Raw genomic sequence first — 19,489 nt, forward strand, 5'->3', positions numbered from 1 at the left:
CATCTGTAGTAAAAGCAGATTGACTGATTTATTTTATTCCCTCCCAGAAACGTTCAACTGCTACACATCATATGTGATGCATATGACGTGTGGACCTATTAGGCACAGATTCCCTATTTCCAAACTTGCCTACTCGAATCTGATTGGTGACTCCTAAACTTGACGTAGTACTTTTGAGATCACTGATAGACCTGTGCAGAGAAACGAAACACACACATCTCCTTTTGTACTCGCCTCTGCGTTCTTACACATGAGACCACGGTGACTTCTTGGAAAAAGCGATGCAAAATATGCAAAATAAGCTTCACTCAGGCATGAGTTTCAGTTTTACTAGCTGTGAGTTCAATTTAGTAATTAATAATAAATATTAAATAATGTGTCTTTAGACAGAAACACCTAAGGTTTATAGGACTTTACCCTCTAGTTCCACTAATTGAGCTTTGGTAGTGACCTTATAGCACACCAATGCTCTGCGAGGCAGCATTCTAAGCTGAGCTATCTCCCCAGCCCTCCCTTAGATTACTTTAACACTGATTTGCTTCTTGATTTAATTAGCTGCTAATGATAGACCTTTGTGTAACTCCTGGTTATTTTAAATGACAAAAGGAAAAGCCTCGCAGAACGTTGATGTGCTTCTATTCCTGCAAACCACAAAGATCTCTGGGATTCTGAACCTGTGGAACAAATACTCAGCAGCCATGACTATTTCTAGAAGCCATCAAAATAGCGTAACAGACTGGTGTCCCTCTGCCGGCTATAGACTTGGCCTGTGAATGTAACGCGGCTGAAGAGCAGCACAGCCAAGCAGAGCACGGGGTCGAGTCCCTGGACTTTCTGAAGATAGCTAAATAACTGAAGACATAGCTAAATAACTGCAGAGCCTCTGTATGCTGTACATGGGGCGGGAAGAGTTCTGTCCATGTTCAAGGTTGTCCATGAAGAAGGCCCCATTCAAGAGCGCTGCAAGCAGTGGTGCCAGCTAAGTCCTCCTTAATGGAAAACTCAACCAACAGCCATGTGTCAAAGGCGCGAGAGGCCCTCTGTCTTCGTGTCTCACCCCCTCCCCCACTGCTGCCTCCTTGTGTTTTTAGCACAGGGCCATCTGCAGAGGCCACAGTGACCCCAAGAACACTGCAGGACAGCAAGTATTCAAAACCTAGGCGAGGAACAGAGGACTTAGAATTGTGCATAAAAGTAAGTAGGATACCTTCCCATCCTCTAGTTAACTACTCTGCTTCAAAATGTTCCTAGACAAAAAAGAAATCCCTCTACAGGATACTTCAGGGTACACAGGCAGTCGACGGAGAAAGTGGTCATTGACAAGCTCACAATTTTAAATAACCACCAACTCTCTTTATTCTTTTATAATTCATTCACAAAACCACTACTCGGCAAGTGGGAATATTAACAACAAAAAGAAGACGAGACACAGACCAGCACAGAAAGCAAATTCAAGTTCCTTTTAGTCATTCACACACAAGGAAGTCCTGTGTTTGCAGCACAGATGTACCACACCTGTCATGGAGCAAGGTGAGGATGTCCAGGAGACAGGGTCAGACCTGGCCACTTCTGCCCAGGTCTGTCTGGGATCACGCCCTTTGGAGAGATAGAGACGGAGATGGAGATGGACATAGAGACAGAGATAATAGAGATAGAGATAGAGACAGAGATAGCAATAGAGACAGAGATATATGGTATCAGACCTGTTAAACATGATGTGTTTAAATACAGGTATTCGGGCTCACTTGAACTTCTGGAAGAATGCATTTGTCTTGCTCTAATGAGTTTATCAAGTGTAATAAAACAGTGTCAGCACAGGCATATAGAGTGTGTGTGATCATTTTAGATCATGGCATGTTCACACCCACTTTTCACTACTACCAGATTGCTTGAATTCTGGAGCAATTTCCAAAAGAATTGTCTCATCTGAAAACAAACCTTAATGCCAAAAATTGCTCAAGTTCAGAGATCCTGTAAAGGATGACAGGCGTCTACTTGCCCCGACTTGATCTACTTACCTGTGAGAGCCACGTTGCTGCCCCTCCTCCAGATGTTTCTTACCATCTGACCAGGAGAAACATCAGAAGTTTCCTTCTTGGATGTTGTGGGACTGTCCTGCTTCAAGGTTGTATATGGTTAGATTTTTGGACTTATGTGTAAACATAAGAAGTATATAATTCTTTATGCCTATTTTTAAAATATATTCTAATTTTTAAATGTTTTTTCATCATATTCTGTAGGGACTTAAAGTTCAACATATCAATACTTGATGAAAAATACCTGTTCCATGTTATGCCTAAGATGTTTGATATTTAGACAGATAGTGAGGTTAAGCTTAACAGCCTATGTTGTATGGTCATAACAATAAGCTTCTCTTCTGGAGGGTTAACAACCTAAGTTTGCAGACCAAAATTAGAGAAAAAGGAGGGCCGCAAGGAAAGCCAACATTTTGGCCTTAGCCTTCCAAGGTCAATTAAGACTCAGGACGTATGAGAACTTGTACTGTAACGTCACATAACTTAGTAGTGTCCCAAATTTTCTGATCCAGGAGATTATGGGGTCAAAGAGGAAAGTGATCAATGATGTAGAGTGTGCCTAAGGAGAGTCACATGGAGAGAAAACATTCTCTCAGGCTTTCACAGAGAGCACATTGGCCAAGCAATGGCCGTGACTCATCCACATGGCTGACACTGACAAAGGTTTTACAATCTGAGATATAGGATCTCAGGATAAATCCTGAGGGGATTTCACTGACCTTCTCAGACCCAAAAGCTACAACTCTTGTTGTATAGGTCCTGCTTTACCTTGGTCTTAACCATCCAGCAGAAAAGTATAAAAATGAAGTATAAGAAGTAAAGCCATGCTGTTACGTTGAGCTGTAGGGGACTCAGGTCAACAATTTCTGACATTGCCAGTGAAGCAGAAGACCCAATATTATTATGGACTACTGGACTCTTTTAGAATATTCTGCTGAGTTAACACACCTATAATATTCAAATAACGGAACTAAACAAAAAAAGGGGATACAGATGAAGGTCCATTTTGTATCTGTGTATTCAAAATGGTTAGGATAGATATATAGTTAGTTCCATTCTCTTAATGAATAGAGGGATTTGTTCTAATGGTGTTTGTAAATAGGATATCAAGTCCGCATCTTGTACAGCAATTAACCACTAGGAAGAATGTATACAATGTGTTAATTATTGAAACTGTCCTACCAATTTGGTTTGAAACTGTCTCATTGCTATTTGTTTCTCAATAAAATTATGGGAAAAAATAAAGTATAATTTTAAAATATTTAAAAAAAGTTCCCTTCTTTACAAGAAAGAAAAACTATAGAAATGCATACTTCTGCTGGCTAGTGGGAGTTCCTACAAGGGACAGAATGTTCTTTGTTATTAGAGGAATTGAAAGGATACCAAAGTGCTTAGTAATAGAATGTCCTCCATATGACACTCAGATAAACGTGTTTGAAATGAAGGGCGAGTGGTAGTATTCCTTTTTAGAAGACTACAGATTACTTTCAGGAGAGGAATGCTAAGGATGGACCCAAACCTACAACTTAAGGTCTTCCTACACAAGCTGAACCAGCAATGGCTCCGATGGGTCACCCCGGCCTCACTACTTGGTTTCTGCAGCCTCACAGTTTCCCACATAAAGTAAGGCAGTGCTAACACAGGCGCTCAAAAGCCCTTCCAGTTCTACAGCCCTATTATTTCAAAACAGGGGCCTCTGGCAGTGTTTGCAAATGTAAACTATAAGGATGGGCTCTTGCTTGCCTGTCTTTGTATTCACAAAGAGATCTGAAGATATTTCCTGATTTCTGAGAAAAATTGCTCAAGTTCAGAGACCCTGTGAGCACAACAGGAAGTTCTTGCTCTCTGATCTCAGCACCGGACAGAATGCTGCCACCAAGTGTTCTACCAAGTCATTTAGTCGCTGGATGTATTTTTAGGTGAGCTTACGACCTTCTCCACCCTGGGAGAGCCAGCAGACTACGCTGGCGAGGGTGCGCAAAATTGTCTTCCAGCCTCTTGCCCCATTCTCTCCACAACATCAGGTGGTTGGCCTAGAGCGGCCCCTGATCTGCCCTCGGTGACACGTGTTGAGTGTGTCACTTCCAGGGTGTCTTCATTCTTTCTGCTGTGGCCAGTTGGGTTAAAGCTGCGGCAGCTTCTTCCAATGCACCCTACCTAACACGAACAGAAAGATTCTCAGATCCTCATGTCTGCCCCGCTGCCCAGTCTGCCAAAACTCCACCCGGGCATCTGCTACTCTCAGGACCCGATGCACTTGTCCCCAGGTACCACTGTGGCACAGGACGTCACGCTGCTGCCATCTTCAACACTCACTATTCAAACCTTTATCACAAATCTGTGTCTCATCTTTTGGGATCCCGTTCTTCTCACTCACTCTACCCTTTCACCTTACAGGGCGGCCCTCCCCCGAGGCTCCCGTAGGTGGACAGACCTTGAACTGCCTGGAGACACGAAACCTTCAACGTTACTTTTCTTCCTTCCTAGCCTCCTCTTGCCCTTCTCTCTTCCCTCATTTGTCATCAGCTACACAACCCCCCCTTCTCCTTCCCCCCCCCCAATGCTGTTTCTGCCTCATCTCAAACTCTTTAGAACTGCTTTCGCCTTCCGAGCATCCCTTTTCCAGGCTGCAGAGCCACTTCCCCTCCGGACCTCTCCACTTGCCCAGGGGTTTGTTCCTCAACCTCTCTCCCGGAGCCCCCTTCACAGCTCCACAACTGCCACCTTCGGGGGACACAGCTCACCCCGCCAAGCACCCTTGGACATGCCGCCTGCAGCTCCGCACACCACCTACTTGCTGGCTTGTTTTAGTCCTTTTCTCCCCGGGGACACCATGTTTTCTTCCTGTGACACTGGATCCCCTAACAGATGGCACTGCAGATGCCTGCGACTATTTGAGGACTGAGTTTTCTTCTAGGTTCGGGCCTCTCCACCGCTATCCTGGCTGTCAACATTACCCCTCCTTTTCCATGCATTTCTTCCTTTTCCTTCTCTGCAATATTTTCATCCTGTTGTGAATTTTCTTTGCGACGGTCCTTTGCCTCTCTGTCTCCCTCCCTCGGATCTCTCCTTTCTTATCTCCTCTGTTCTCCCACACGCCAGCATTCCCTAAAGCTCCGACCTCATGTTCACTGACCAGCACTGTTTTGTCTCCTCAGCCATCACTTCTACACTGCTCACCGACAGCCCGCCAGTCTTCTCTCCCAGTGCCCCAGCGGGTCACATGTTCGCCCATGTCTCTTGTCTCTACCTAAAACAGAGTCAGGCAAATGCTACACGGTTACAACCACACTAGCTTGAAACCTTGGAAGATCTGACTCTTTGCCTGTGAGAATCTCACTGAGGGCTGAGATTCCAGCTTGCTCTTTAGAGTCCTTTCTATTCTTCCCTTTCAAATTCCAGATGTGGACACTCCAAGCCACACCTGTGCAGGCCACGTTGTTGCCCCTCCTCCAGATGTTTCTTACCAACCACTCACCAACCTCACACTAACCTCACACAGGCCCCAAGTATGAAAACACATGATACATTCACGCTAACAGATTTATGACATACACTGCAGTGTGCTTTGGAAATTTGCTGCAACCTGGACACAGAATTTGAGTCAACAAGTGTCATCGTGTACTCAGCTTTAAATCTTTGGGGCTGGTGAGATCGCTCAGCTGTCTAAATTGCCTGCTTAGGCACGTTTAGGCAAGGCACAGGGACAGCAGTTTGATTCCCGGCACCACATGCTGTGCCAGCCCTGGCCCCCCAAGGCATGCTAAGCTCGCCACACACACACACACACACACACACACACACAAATATTTAAACCTATGATATCCCACTGATGCCAACTGTGAATCATCATGTCTGCTGGATTAGAGAAATGTTACATGTTTTTGGCTAATGGGAGACACGTTCTTGACTCTTCTTGTTTATCTGGGCCACCGCAAGTAGGGCCACCGCAAGTAGGGTCACACAGAAACTCATCTTTTCTAGCCACTTCCTGCTCTGAAGCCTGGAATAAAGCTCGATAGCCATGAGCTCTAAGAAACAGTCCCAAGATACAGGACCCAACTAGGTAAGGAACAGTAATTTGTAAAACATTTTTCAAGGCCAGTTCTAGATGCAAAAATAATCTAAGACCACATAAGGGAATCTATCGTGCTAGTCTGTGAAAGTCGATTTCCACTGTCAGTGGAATGTCTGGGGCCACCGGACAGAAAGAAGGAATAAAGGGCTGCAGAACTCATGGTGGCACCAAATGAACCAAGGGCCAGATGTCAAGGACTCTAGTAGTGAAGATTCTAACCCACCCCATTCTATTCATCCACTGATGACTCCTGATTTAAAGGGGTATCCCTGACTTTCTTCCAGAAAAAACAAGTTAGGTGTCCACGTGAACATTCAAGCTGAGTAAAACTGCTGCCCAGAGCACAAGGTCATTTCTCCTACTTGAATAGGATGTTATGAATAAGAACAAAAGGCCCTTCCCTACAGGAGCCCATCTTGACAATTCTGGGCATCACCCCCCAAGTCATCTGCATTGCTCTTCAACTTCTGTGCCTTTTGCAGCTGATGGGGTAAACTGAATTGTTTTTGCTTTGTTTTCTTTCTATTTAGTACAGGGTCTGCAGAGTCTCACTGCATAGATCGGACTCATAGTGATTGTCCTGTTTTCAGCCCCCCAAGTGCTGGGATTACAGGCTCACACCACCACACCCAGTCTCAATCACCCTCTCAGGGCACTCTGGAGGCAGGGCTGGCATGGCATGCCAGGGATTGAACTCCGGTCCCTGAGCTCTGCCTAAGCATGCACTTTAGGTCCCTAGCCTGCCTAAGCAGGCTATCTGGCAGCCCCTCTTTTCCCATTCCTGGAGATAGAGGAGCACAAAGCAAGAAGTATATCCACAGTGTTCCACGGTCAAAGTCAAATATTAAATGAATGATCAAGTAAATTCTAGGTCTCTTAGATGGGCAGGTAATATTTTCCTCTCATATACAAGATTTTAGAAGTTAACTCTATTAAAAGCTTCAAGAGTACAGTGAACATATACAGGCATTTTATTTCATTTACTAAAACTCTGTGGGTTATTTTTTTTAACTCACTTCGCAGAGAAAAAAAATAGCATTCCCAAACACGGCATCATGAAGCAGCATCAGTTTCCTTTCTATTTTTAAAATACTTTGAAGTAGATGGAACGTACTCAGAATGTTTTATTAACCAGAACACTGAGTTGAACTGGTTTCATTACCACTCTTTAGAAATTCCTGTGATGAGCAGGGACTCCGGTGCTGACCTCTACGCGGATAAGGCCTCTCAGCTGAACACCCACCTGCAAGGGCTGCTTCTCCAGGGCTCAAGAGGACCAGCAGGCAACCAGTGCCTCTGTACCCGGTGCTCCTGGAAGCCACGTGGTAAATCCCTTCAAGAGCCACAACGGCTAAAAGATGCTAGAGAAATGCCAACCTTCGCCTGAATTCTGATCAGCTCACAGAGATGGCTTGGGAGGGCTGCTGAAGAGCAAACTGATGTCCTGACTGAAAGTTCCCTGAGGAAAAGCGCTTTCCTATTCCACTCCGGCCCCTGCCAGTCCCCCTGCACAGCCTCACAAGTAGCATGAGTTCGGGCTACTGAGCAAACATCAAAGAATGATGTCCTGATTTTATGAATCAGAAAGCCGAGAGATGGGCTGGAGTATCTATGCAGTAAATATGTTTGAGTTAGATGCTATTTATTTAAGTATAGGTTACAAACACACTGGAGATTTTTTAAAAATTATCTTTTTCTAAACTAGCTCTATCTGACTTCAAAATACATGTCTAATTTACTTCTTCATCATAAAAGTAGTAACTTCCACAGGAGGAAATGCAGTCTTCTAAAAATTATATGCTAAATAGTTAATTAAGTGAAGTTCATTGGCACAATCAGTTAGCATGCAGTATTTATATAAAGTTAAGTATTTGTGTATTTCAGAAATAATATATATTAGGAGAGTTTAGTACAATCTTAAGGCTTCACACTCACATTTTCTAATGTCTGAGACTAAACTAAAACTCAGAGCACCCTAATTAACATTTTCTAGCCCTGATATTTTTCTAGAAGTTTCTACTAATTACCATCTATGTAAATTAGGTAGCCCAGTTCACTTCAGTATGCTGGGAAGTGGGAGTAGTTAGAGGGCCAGTGCCTCTCTTGACTAAGAGTGGACAGCTGGCAAAAGACAGGAAGTCAAGGTATACCACAGGAAATTCAAGAAGAGAAATGCATTCCGTAAAGGTAAACATGCAGAGAAGAAGAAAATCTCAGAGTAGTTTAGCTGCAGGGGGGAAAAAAATCAATGGTACAAATGAGAAGAAAGGAAGAAATGTCCAGGAAAAACAAAACAAAACAAAAAAACAGGTGGGAGGTAACAAAAAAAAAGAGCATGAAAGCTGAATGGAGTTATGTAAAGAGAACAAGAATTATATTTATTGTTTTACAGAGAGAAAGAACGCCTTATAAAATCACCATGAAGCATCCGTGTCCTATACATTCAGCATTAAGGGTCTTAAATAAATCAAATGAGGCTATTTGCAAATACATCTTAGGTATCCAGGAATGTATGAATTCGGAGCTTTAAGTTCATGAAAATGACATTAAGAAGCTGTGCGTTTGGATCATCAGTACAAGTTGCTGCACAATTTTCAACTAAGAAAACTTAAGGAACTTCCTACTTGGTGTAGTGAGCAGGTTTAAGACATTCAAAATAAATTCTGATTAAAAAATAGAGAATGAATTTCTAGCTAGATGCCATGGAAGACAGAAGAGAGTACTTTCGTTTACTTAGACACTCACAAAGTGCTTGTGAAAAATTAGATAAAGGACAATTCAATAAGGCCAGGCCTGGTGGCGCATGCCTGTGATCCCAGCACTCAGGAGCAAGGACCAGAGCAGCCTGGCCCACAACGTGAGCTCAAGGGCAGCCTGCGCTGCACAGTGAAACTGCCTCAAAAAGACAATTCAATATTGTAACTAACGACTAAAATAATGCTCCAAATAATAAAAGCTAAGGGAGGTAAATAATGCTAATAAAATGAACCAGGAATTAAACTTGGAGGTAGAAGAACAGACGCCCCTAAAATTCTTCAGTGGTCATTAATTCAATGATATTTGGTTAGCAGCCTTCTTAGAGCTGGAAGAATGAATGATGAACCAAAAAACAAAACTCCATGACCTCACTATCAGGCTGTTTCTCAAAGATTGTGCCCACCACCTATAAAAATACAGTCCTCTAACATACTGTTCAACTTCTCTATCCAGTTTCAATCCCAGCCAACCTGCTAAATGTACTTTAAATTCATACGAAGTACAGCACTACGTACATATACAACATACATCTCGTATATAATACTGTAACCTCTTTTTTCTTTTCTCTCTCTCTTTTTTTTGGCGGTACTGGGGATTGAACTCTGGACCTTGTACTTGTCATGCAAGTGCTTATTCTACTGAGCTATCTCCCTGGCCCCACACTGTAACATCTTGATGCAATGTTTTTTTTCTACTTTACAAATTAAGAAAACTGTATAAAAAGTAACTTGTTCAAAGTAGTCCAATTGGTAAAAGTTCATAACTGAATCAAAACTTAATCATACTTCCTAGTGGAATTTGCTCCAAAGTTCTTTTAATTTTTTAATGTATTTGGTACAGGGTTTCACTGCAAAGCTTGCATGTATAGAGATCCTCCTGTCTCCACTTCCCCCGCACTGGGATTATGGGTGTGTGCCACCATGCCTGGTCTCAGTGGCCAGCTCAGCATGCCTGGGGGCAGGGCCAGCATGGCACGGGGTGCTGAGAATTAGCACTTGCATGACAAGCACAAGGTCCTGAGTTCAATCCCCAGTACCACCGGTCTCTGCTTGCCTAAGCTTATCTCACTCCTCCTGGGATTTCTTTCAGTGTATGTATGTAATCCAGCTTTTGAACCACCAGCACCTAATACCCAGTACACATGAAGGCTCTTACATAAATGTTAAATGAAATTGACTTTTAATAAGCCAAAGATGGATTGTAATGTTACAATCACATCATCTTACAATCATATCAGACTGAAGAAGTAGAGAATCTAAAGTTACTTCATAGGTACTATAAATGGGAACAATGACCAGTGATATGGAGTTTATAAAAACTGTACATTGATGAGAGTGGTGGTGCATATCTGAGATCCCAGCACTTGGTAGGCTGAGGCAGGAGGTTCTCGGCATATTTGAGATCAGCATGGGCTACAAAGAGCTCAAGGCCAGCCTGAGTGAGACCCTGCCTCAAGAAGACAATAAATAAATAAGAAAATGTACATCTTCGTGTACACTGAAACAATCTTCATATCACCACAAGTAAGTTTGGGCTGCTTTTATTTCTTTTCTTAATTTATTGTATTGATACATTTTAGACATACAAAATGAGCACAGTCATAGAAAAATTTGTCCCTGTACATGATATGTCTTGATTTTTCTTTTTTTACCCATTTCCCTTCTTCCTTCAACCTTTCTTCCCCTGCTTACGTACAAAAGCTTTCCTTCCTTCTTCTCCTTCTACCCCTTTTTCCCATCCCTTCTTTTTTTGCTCCCTCCTTCCCGTTCTCATTGGAATACTGTTTTTATTTCTAAATTGAATTTTACTGAAGTGTTTCATTTTACTTTTAGAGGAGCACAACGAGGTAAATATAAATACTTGCACAGAGACAAATTCTCTGCCACAGTGTGTTGATATTATTTGTTTACTTGTGTGCAGGTGGCCAGTATGCATAAATAATACATGTGGGTACAAAATGAAAGTGTTCAGACTCTTGTTAAATTTAGGAATTGATGACTTCAGAAACATTTAGTAAACACATTTTTCAGACACAATCATTCCAAAAGATTAAAAGGGTCACGTGGAACTCTGAGGCCTATCAAAGAATTTCACTAATGAGGAAAAATGAAGTTGTCTGGCCAATCTATCTCCCAAATTGCAACCAAATAAAATTTCAAACAATGTGCTCACAAATCGCTGAAGAAGAAAATGAAAATGGAAACATTGACAAATCATTAAGCAGAAGATGAGATGAGGCTCTTCAACAACTGGGCTTCCATTGTTGAAGTTTCACACCACTGGCCTAGGATAAAACATGCTCCGCTGGCATTTTCATCTGCCAAAATAGCCATTGCAATTAAAAATTAAAATTGGCACGAGTTCTTTGCAAGCAATTATCAAAAGGCTGCTGGCTATCTCCTTTGTTTATAGTGTTTCTTGCATCAGGACTTCAATCTATTTTGAAATATTCTTTTCATATATTTTATTTCTTTTTTAATATTTTATTTCTTTTAAGACTATAATATACCCAATACTAAGTTTTAGACATTTCTAATTGTAACACTATAGCATTGTAGCATGATAGTGTTGTGCACAATTCTAAAAGTAGACCGAAAAATAAGAATGCTATCTTTTATTATCGGAATATTGTCTGAATATAAAGCAGCCCAATTGTGTAAGGCCTCTTGCAAATAAGAGAAATCAATGATTTTTAAGTACTATAGGGAAAAAAACAAATGGCAAATATCAATTTCTATAAACACATTTAAATTGGAACAGAAAATATATCTAAACAATAAAGAAATTCATTGAGTCTAATGCAGTCTGATACAGAGAAGCCAACAGAGTAAAATTCCATCTTCACAGGGCAAGCAGCAGAATGGGGGGCAGACCTGGGTGTCGGCAAGTGAGGTAACACGCAGCCGCGCGTGGAGCACCTTCGACGTGGCAGACGCAGTTCTAGGTGCTGGGGAGCTAGCAGTGAAGGCAACAGAGTGTCCCTGCCTTTACGGATGAGCGTGGGGAACACGCAGGCTGCTTCTCCAAGCAGAGCAGTGGTGTGCTGAGTCTTTAGGAGGGTCACCTCAGTGCCATAACCACTCACCCACCCACCCGAGGAGCTGGGAGTGGAGTTACAGGAAGCAGGCAGGAGGAGGCCCTACACCATCTCCACTGGATCACAGACATCACTGGGCACATTCACCGAAGGAGATTTTGAACCCCCAAAGGACAAACTGACTTGCCCCAAATGACAAAACTGAAAAGCAAGGAGCAGAGCCCTGGTCTCCTGCTTCTAGCTCCTCCATGCCCTTTGCCCTTTCAATGAGTCACTCGGCAGCAGGCTTCCACGGTCCATCTCCACACGCTTAGATGACTGTGTCCACTCCTCTACTCTTGGCCACAGCTCACTCTACTGGACCAGGCTGATGGGCTTTATGGTCCTCTTCATCAAAGCTGCTGCTGCAAGGTCAGCCACTAGCCTCCCTCATGATCAATTCAATAAAGTCTTAGCCAGCTTCCCACTCTGGCGGAACCCGGGATTGAACTCAGGCCCTTGCACTTGCCAGGGAAGTGCTTATTCCACTGAGCCATCTCCATCTCCCCAGCCCTAGCCTAGCTTCCTACTGTCTTTGGCAGCAGTCCTTTCTGCACCTGACTTTCCTTGCTCTCACAGAAGTAAAGCTGCCTGGCTTCTCATTTGGCTTTTGGTTGCTTTCTCAGGGATTTTCCAGGATTTCCTTTAGCCTCTTCTACCCACAGCTTAATTTCTGGTGTCCCCTACATCTCTGTCCCCCATTCAGCCCTCACACTAACCACCGTGAAACTGCTAGATGCTTCCAAGTTGAAGTATCTGCTCCAGACTTCCAGACTAACCTCCACATTTGCAAACACAGCCATTCCCTCAAATGACATTTTATGGGGCGCTCTCTTAGGTGGTAGAAATAACTCTGTAGGTGGACTCAAGACCCAGAGGAAGAGGCTGCATCCAGCTTACCACTGTGCTCCTGCCACTCACAGTCTGTATCTGAATGACTCAAAAGCACCTAAAATCAAACATGTCTGCACATGAACCCTGCCTACCGCCACCAATACAGGCCATTCATTCACCCTGTGTCCCATGCACTCGTGAATGGCACTTCAATGTCTCATCTCAGGGTACCCAGGTCAGGATTATCCTTCTTGGCTGTTGTTCATGAACTATGGGAGAGGCAAACTATGGGGTGAGTGCTAAGACTGCTGGGTGTGAAGAGGGAAACATGATTCTGACAGTCTCCAGTCCAGGTGACGATGGGGGTGGAGGGGTGATGCTGCCTTAGATCAGGCAGAAGGACACAGCAGAGAAAGATTTTCATGGGGAGAAGAAAAACGGTAAACTTAATCTGAGAACTCCACTAGAACAGCAGAAATCCCAACTGGTAACTCCAAAGAGAAGTGCAAGAAACAGTTTTTGGAGCCCCAGGGGCAACCTGGAAGTCCAATTTGGATTGAGGGGATTGGTTTCTCTCAAGAAATCTTACTTCATTAGTTGGGGCTGCTGAGAGAGAAGGTGTTCTCCACATGGAGATCTATCTCCAGGTAGTCCTGAGCCCACCGAGGAGCCCTTCTCCCTGGATGGCCATTGAAGGCAATTTGGAAGAAATGGAAGAGGAAGTGCAGCTTAAGAAGAGAGAAAGATGAAGAAATGTGGGCAAAGATCCTGTGAAGGAAGATGCGGTAAAAGCTAAGCAGAGACGAGGCTACCCTCCAGCTGAGAAGCTGTCACCAAATCCCCCCAAACTGACAAAACAGATGAACGCTATCATTGATACCGTGATCAACTACAAAGATAGTTCAGGGTGGCAGCTCAGTGAAGTCTTCACTCAGCTACCTTCCAGGAAAGAGTTACCGGGATACTATGAATTAATTAGGAAGCCAGTGGATTTCAAGAAAACAAGGGAAGAATTCATAACCATAAGTACTGGAGCCTGGGCGACATGGAGAAAGATGTCACGCTTCTGTGTCACAATGCTCAGACGTTCAACTTGGAGGGATCCCAGATCTACAAAGACTCCATCATCTTACAGTCGGTGTTTAAGAGTGTGCGACAGAAAATTGCCAAAGAGGAAGAGAGTGGGGAAAAAAGCAATGAAGAAGAAGAGGAGGAGGATGAAGAGTCTTGAGTCTGAGGCAAAATCTGTTGAGTGAAAATCAAGCTCAATGACAGAGATGAGAAAGAATGAGACAAGAAAAGGCCAGAAAAGGCCAAATCGAGGAAAAGCAAAGCCAGTGGTGAGCAACTTTGACAGCGACAAAGAGCAGGATGAAAATGACCGACCGGTCAGAAGCAAGTGCGCCTGATGAGGAGTGGTCCCGTGGAACTGAATATTTTTCCTCCCCTCTACCATTTCTACCCAATGGCTTCACGTGTCCTGTGGGCACTGGGTTCTTTCTGTGTCCTCCTCCTCATCTTATAAACTAGCTTTAGAATAGTACCAGACAAATATATATCATGGTATAAAAAACACGAAGTTTGTAACATATTATGACCAAATGGGCCTCAAAGATTAAAACAAACAAAAGCTTTTGATGGAAAATGTGGGTGGATAGTATATTTCTATGGGTTGGTCTAATTTGTGCCTAGTTTTATCACCAGTTTGGATGAGATTTTTGTTTTTTGTAGCACTGGTAACCAGAAGCCATTAAAAGCCACTGGTTATTTTACTTTTCATCAGGCAATTTTCAAAATTATTTATTCAGTATTATTTTTTACACTGTAGTAAACATAAGCAACTTTAATAGGTGATAAATGTACAGTAGATTTCACCTACACATACATTTTTCTACTTTACCCTCTGTGACCTGAAAAATGCTTTTTAAATTATATACAATTTATGTCTACTATAAACATTGCTTAATTTTTTTGTTCTTGGTTTTAAAAATTTGTTGAAAACACTTTTGAATATTGCGATCTATATAGTGTACTGGATGCTTCTTTTATCCACCTGATTTCCTGTGTCACCAATGCGTAGTGTCTCCATCTCCCTAAAGTGTACTTCATCTTTGCTTTCTTTGCACAGTGTCTTTGGTTGCAAGTCATAAGCCTGAGGCAAATACAATTGCAGTAATTTTGAAAAGAAAAAAAAAATATCCTTCCTGTACCACTCATCTGATTGGTGAAGAGGACGCGACAACTGTGCGCGCCCTCCGTGGCTCTCTTAGAAGCCCCTCCTTCTTGCTTCCACAGTTGCTTCCCGTTGCTCAGGCGATCTCCACTCACTCTCCTAGACAGTCAGCAAACGCCTGCAGGACGCGCATACAGATAAAGGAGTGCAACAACAACGCATGGCAGTTCTGAGTCAGTAGGCCACGCTGACTCCATTCCGCTTTGTCCAGTTCATTTGCCAAAAGCATAAAATGCAGGTATTTCCAAAATTCATACGAAATCGTATCATCCTCCTGATTTTCTGCTGTCAGTACCTGACACTGCCTGCAGCAGGGATCCCCAAGTGCAGGGCCACGGCTGTGCAGTGTGGCCTGCTGGGAGCCAGCTGCAGAGCAGGAGGTGCCTGCACAGGAGTGAGCAAAGCCCAGCTACGGCGCTCCGGTTGCGGCCTGAGCTTCCCCTCCTGTCAGGTCAGCAGGGCACTGAATTCTCCAGGAGATCAAACCCTGCCTGGACTGCACACACGAGGAACGCGGGCCGCGTGCTCTCTGACAGTCTAACACCAAACGAGCCGAGGAGGTGATTCCATCATGAAGGACATAATTATTAAATCTTAAGCCACAGAAATACAATTTGTCAAACCCCTCCTCATCCATGGAAAATCATCATTCACAAAACAGGTTCCTGGTGTCACAAAGGCTGGAGACTGCGGCTGGCGCATGAGGGTGTCCTGGGCCAAGTCCTTGCCGTTCTTTTAGCCTCCTTTCCTGCAGCTCTCCCCATCCTGCAAATGCTGAATGGTACCTAGAACTACTGTGCTGCTTCAAAATCCCCCATCTTGGCTTACGTTGTTTTCTCTACCAAGATTGCTCTTTTTCCCCCTGCTTTGCCCCCCTGAAAATGAACTACACATTTGTCCAACCTGAGCTCCGACCTCCCTGCCCAGAAGAAGATAGTGCTGGCTTCTCCGCCTCAGTCACCTCCCCATGCTTGGCTTTCTCCTCCAAGCCGTGACACCTGCCTCCTCCCTGGCAGCACCGATAGCATCATCTTGTTCCACGTCTGAATCAGCCCCGTGCTGGAGCCGGAGTTTATTCCCTCCTTCAGAATAGAGGCCTTTGTCTTAATACCTTGCAAAGCAGCACAGATGAACAAGCAGGTAAATGAATGAGTGAATGATAGTCACCAAAAATTTTTAGGCAACGAGATGACAAGACAACGTTTGCATTTTCAGAACAAAACCATGGCATCAGAGAAGAGCATTAGAAGGTTATGAACAAAAGAATACTATGAGTCACCCAAGGGAGAGGTATTGAGGAACTGGAAGGGGCAACAGAAGGAGTCGAGAAAAATAAAGAACATATTATAAAAGTATAAAGTGACCACCCAGGACTTCTGGCCTTTCGGATGTGTGGCAGGAGTGAGAGCAAAAGGACAGCTTCACGGGTCCTGTCCCATGTACTATCAAACCAGACAAAAACACATTATACACAGTGATGAGCTACATATAGGAATGGCACCTTTGCTCGAGCAACTTCTCAGAACCACGCACACATCAAAGTATCTATACAGAGGGTCAACCTGCCATGGATCTAATATTCCTCTAAAAAAAAATGTCCTTAAAAGAAGACAATATAAGGATCGTTTAGCTGTCCTTTAATTAAAAAGAAGCAAACAATATTCCAAGAAAGAAGTTCCCTCCTACTTGTGCAGCTCATCTAGCAAACTGGAGAACAGCTGCAGACAGGACACAAGGCAGTCCCTATGTCCCAAAGAGCCGCAGGGTCCAGCTCGTCCAATCTGCACTACTGGACCTACTCTAAGACAGTGTCTGTAGCAGTCACTGTACCAGTTACCTAGGATAGGTGCTCTCAAAAGCACATTCCATATCACAACACTGCCATTACAGTAACGATGTTTGCATACATAACAGAAATCTGTCTTTACCTATAGCGTAACAGTAAACACACTTCTGGTTTTTGGCAGTAAAACACTGATCCACCACATAAGTGCATCCCTGAAGCACCTCATTAATCACAGTGCGCTTGTTCTTGGCAGCGACCTTAATATGCTGCAAAAACTTATTAAAGTCAGATCCGGGATTCCCAGGCTGGCAGGGAATTGGTTAGTTGCACCTCTCTAGAAATTGTTTTCTTATAAGTCCCTGTACAATCAATGGTCTTATTAGGCTTACAGCTCAAAGCAACTTGTTTTGATTAATTCAGTGTGTGAAGTCTGGCTATCCAAAAACTCATTTCAAATTGTAAGCAGCAGTTGCCAAAGATGGCCTCCCCCTATCAGGACCTGCCGGGGCTGTGTACAACACTCCCACATTGTGACTCTATCCCTCTCTCTGGATGTTAATGTGGTTCCGGCACCCCTCTCTGCTCAGACATTAGTGTCAGACTCTAAGAGGTCTAGAACGCAAAACTCTACAATAGCAACATCTTACGGAGAAGCGCCGAGTTTATTTCTTGTCCACCACTCATGACACTGCTAAATGGGCAAACCCCGGTGGGAAATTGTCAAAACCTTACCTTTAAAAAAATCATTTATCACAATGTAGAAAGCCCATAGAAATCTATTACCCATCGAGACAGCAGAAAGAAAATGATGCCCTGAGAATCCCATTCATGGTCAACAACACTTAGGAGACATGAATGGACAGTGGATACATAACCAAAAATGAAAGGCTATAAAAGGGATCGGATTGAAAATTTAAGACACAGACACTTTGAGTCTACTCATAAAAATCATCTAGATGGTGGTGGGTATATCACTATATTTATACAATGTCATAAACCCAGAAGAGAGGAACACAGGAACAGAGGTATTTCTTCTCCACGTCCTTCAGTACAGTACCTACATCTAAATCAATGTCAATCTTAACATTGGTGACTAAGTTAAACCTCTTGATGTAATAATCATGCGATGTGACATCGTTCATACATACACCATAAAATGGAGAGTGGGCTGTAACGCTCTAACAGCACATGTTCACATCAACTTGAAACCGTAAAATTTCCCAGGCACGAGGGCCCCACAGGTTGTAGACCACTAATTTCCTAATTTCTATGCGGTCAAGTCCCAGGTTCACCTGATTACAGAACTAGTCCCTTCTCCCATGTTATCTCAAAATGTTTCCAGTGGCGCCAACGTCCTGTTCCAGACAAGGGATATGCAAGGACGAGGGCACCTCTTTTTTAAAAGAAATCTAGTTCACGTTGTGGAAACATATTTTACTAGGAATCGGGAAATCTATCACAGATTGAACGTAACTTTCTCTGTGGGTCTCCTAAGGATGACATCTTTGCACTCCATTTTAGCATTAAGAAACCAGGGGTGGGGTGGAGCTAAAAGAAGAGACGAAAATAGGGGTAAGAACAAAAAAGAATAAATTGGGGTGCAAAGGCACTAAAAATAACCATAAACTATTCAGATAGACCTAACTCCAGCAGGAGACTGAATGAATGGATGTGGTGGGAAAAACAGTAGTAAACTTTAAAGCCCCTGGAAGGGTTTTAAATGTCTAAAAGGAAAAAAAAAAAAACAAACAAACAAAAAAAAAAACCACACACATTTGCTTCCAATCATCCTCTCCTTAAGCCTTCTCTGCTGGACAGCGGGGCTTGCTTAGCCACACTCGCCAATGAAGCAGGCGCCACCGCACCTGGGCCGCGCACCGAGCCCGGCTCCGCGCGCCCGCCAGGCCGCCCGCCTCTTCCCGACGGGCCACCTCCTCGGAGACGACGAGGGCTGCAGCTGGCAGATTTTCCGTTGGTGGTAGCGGTGGCGGCGGCCAGGCGTGTTTCCGGGCGCTCAGAGAACCCAGCACCCGGCAGCGGCTTCCCCTGCCGCACCGGGCGGGACGCGGTCCCGGGAAAGCCCGCGGGCGGGAGAGCGCGCCGCTCCCCTCCTCCTCCGCGCACGCCCCAACTCCCGAACCCCCGCGTCTCCCTCAACCAGGTCCTCCCCGCGCGCCCCGCCGCCCGCTCCTGGAAGTTCCTGTCTCGGACCCAGTGGCTTCCCCGGACCCACGGCGAGGGCCACGTCCCGCGCCCGCCAGGAGCCTGAAACGGGTGCCAAGCTCGCGGTGCCCCGCGGAGAGGGGCGAGGGGACAGGTGGGGCCGGGGGGCGCGGGGCGGGGGACGCGAACACGTGCGGCCGCGAGAGCCCGCGTGCGCGCGCGAGTGCGCGCCCGGGGCGGCGCGGGGTCCCGGGGTCCCCAGGGGACGCGGGGACCGGGGCGCAGTACTTACACGAACGCGTGGTACACGAACGCCCAGCCGCGCGGCCGCTCCAGCACGTTGTACAGGTAGTTCTGCACGCGCCGGTACTTGGCGTTGCGCCGGCAGCTCTGGCCGCTCGAGTAGGACAGCGGCTTCCCCAGCAGGCTCATCCGGGCCCCCTGCTTGCCCCGCCGGCTCTCTCGCAGCCCTGGCGCGGCGGCCGCGCGGGTGCCCAGCAGCAGCAGGCCGTCGCCGCGGGCGCCC

At 44.8% G+C, this 19,489-nt stretch overlaps 1 protein-coding gene and 1 pseudogene across 2 annotated transcripts in view; one reads left to right on the forward strand and one right to left on the reverse strand.

Moving 5' to 3' along the window:
* Kcnq5 (potassium voltage-gated channel subfamily Q member 5) overlaps window positions 1–19,480 on the reverse strand; it is a 574,968-nt gene extending 555,488 nt beyond the window's left edge. For both annotated transcript variants that reach the window (XM_023718707.1, XM_023718706.1), the window contains exon 1: window positions 19,256–19,480. In XM_023718707.1, the coding sequence (XP_023574475.1) occupies window positions 19,256–19,395 (140 nt within the window). In that variant the 5' untranslated portion in view covers window positions 19,396–19,480. The remainder of the gene's footprint in view (window positions 1–19,255) is intronic.
* LOC105742587 lies at window positions 13,474–19,069 on the forward strand (annotated as a pseudogene).
* Window positions 19,481–19,489: the final 9 nt, after the last annotated feature.

This window comes from Octodon degus, unplaced genomic scaffold (assembly GCF_000260255.1).
Source record: "Octodon degus isolate 3935 unplaced genomic scaffold, OctDeg1.0 scaffold00061, whole genome shotgun sequence".
NCBI lineage: Eukaryota > Metazoa > Chordata > Mammalia > Rodentia > Octodontidae > Octodon > Octodon degus.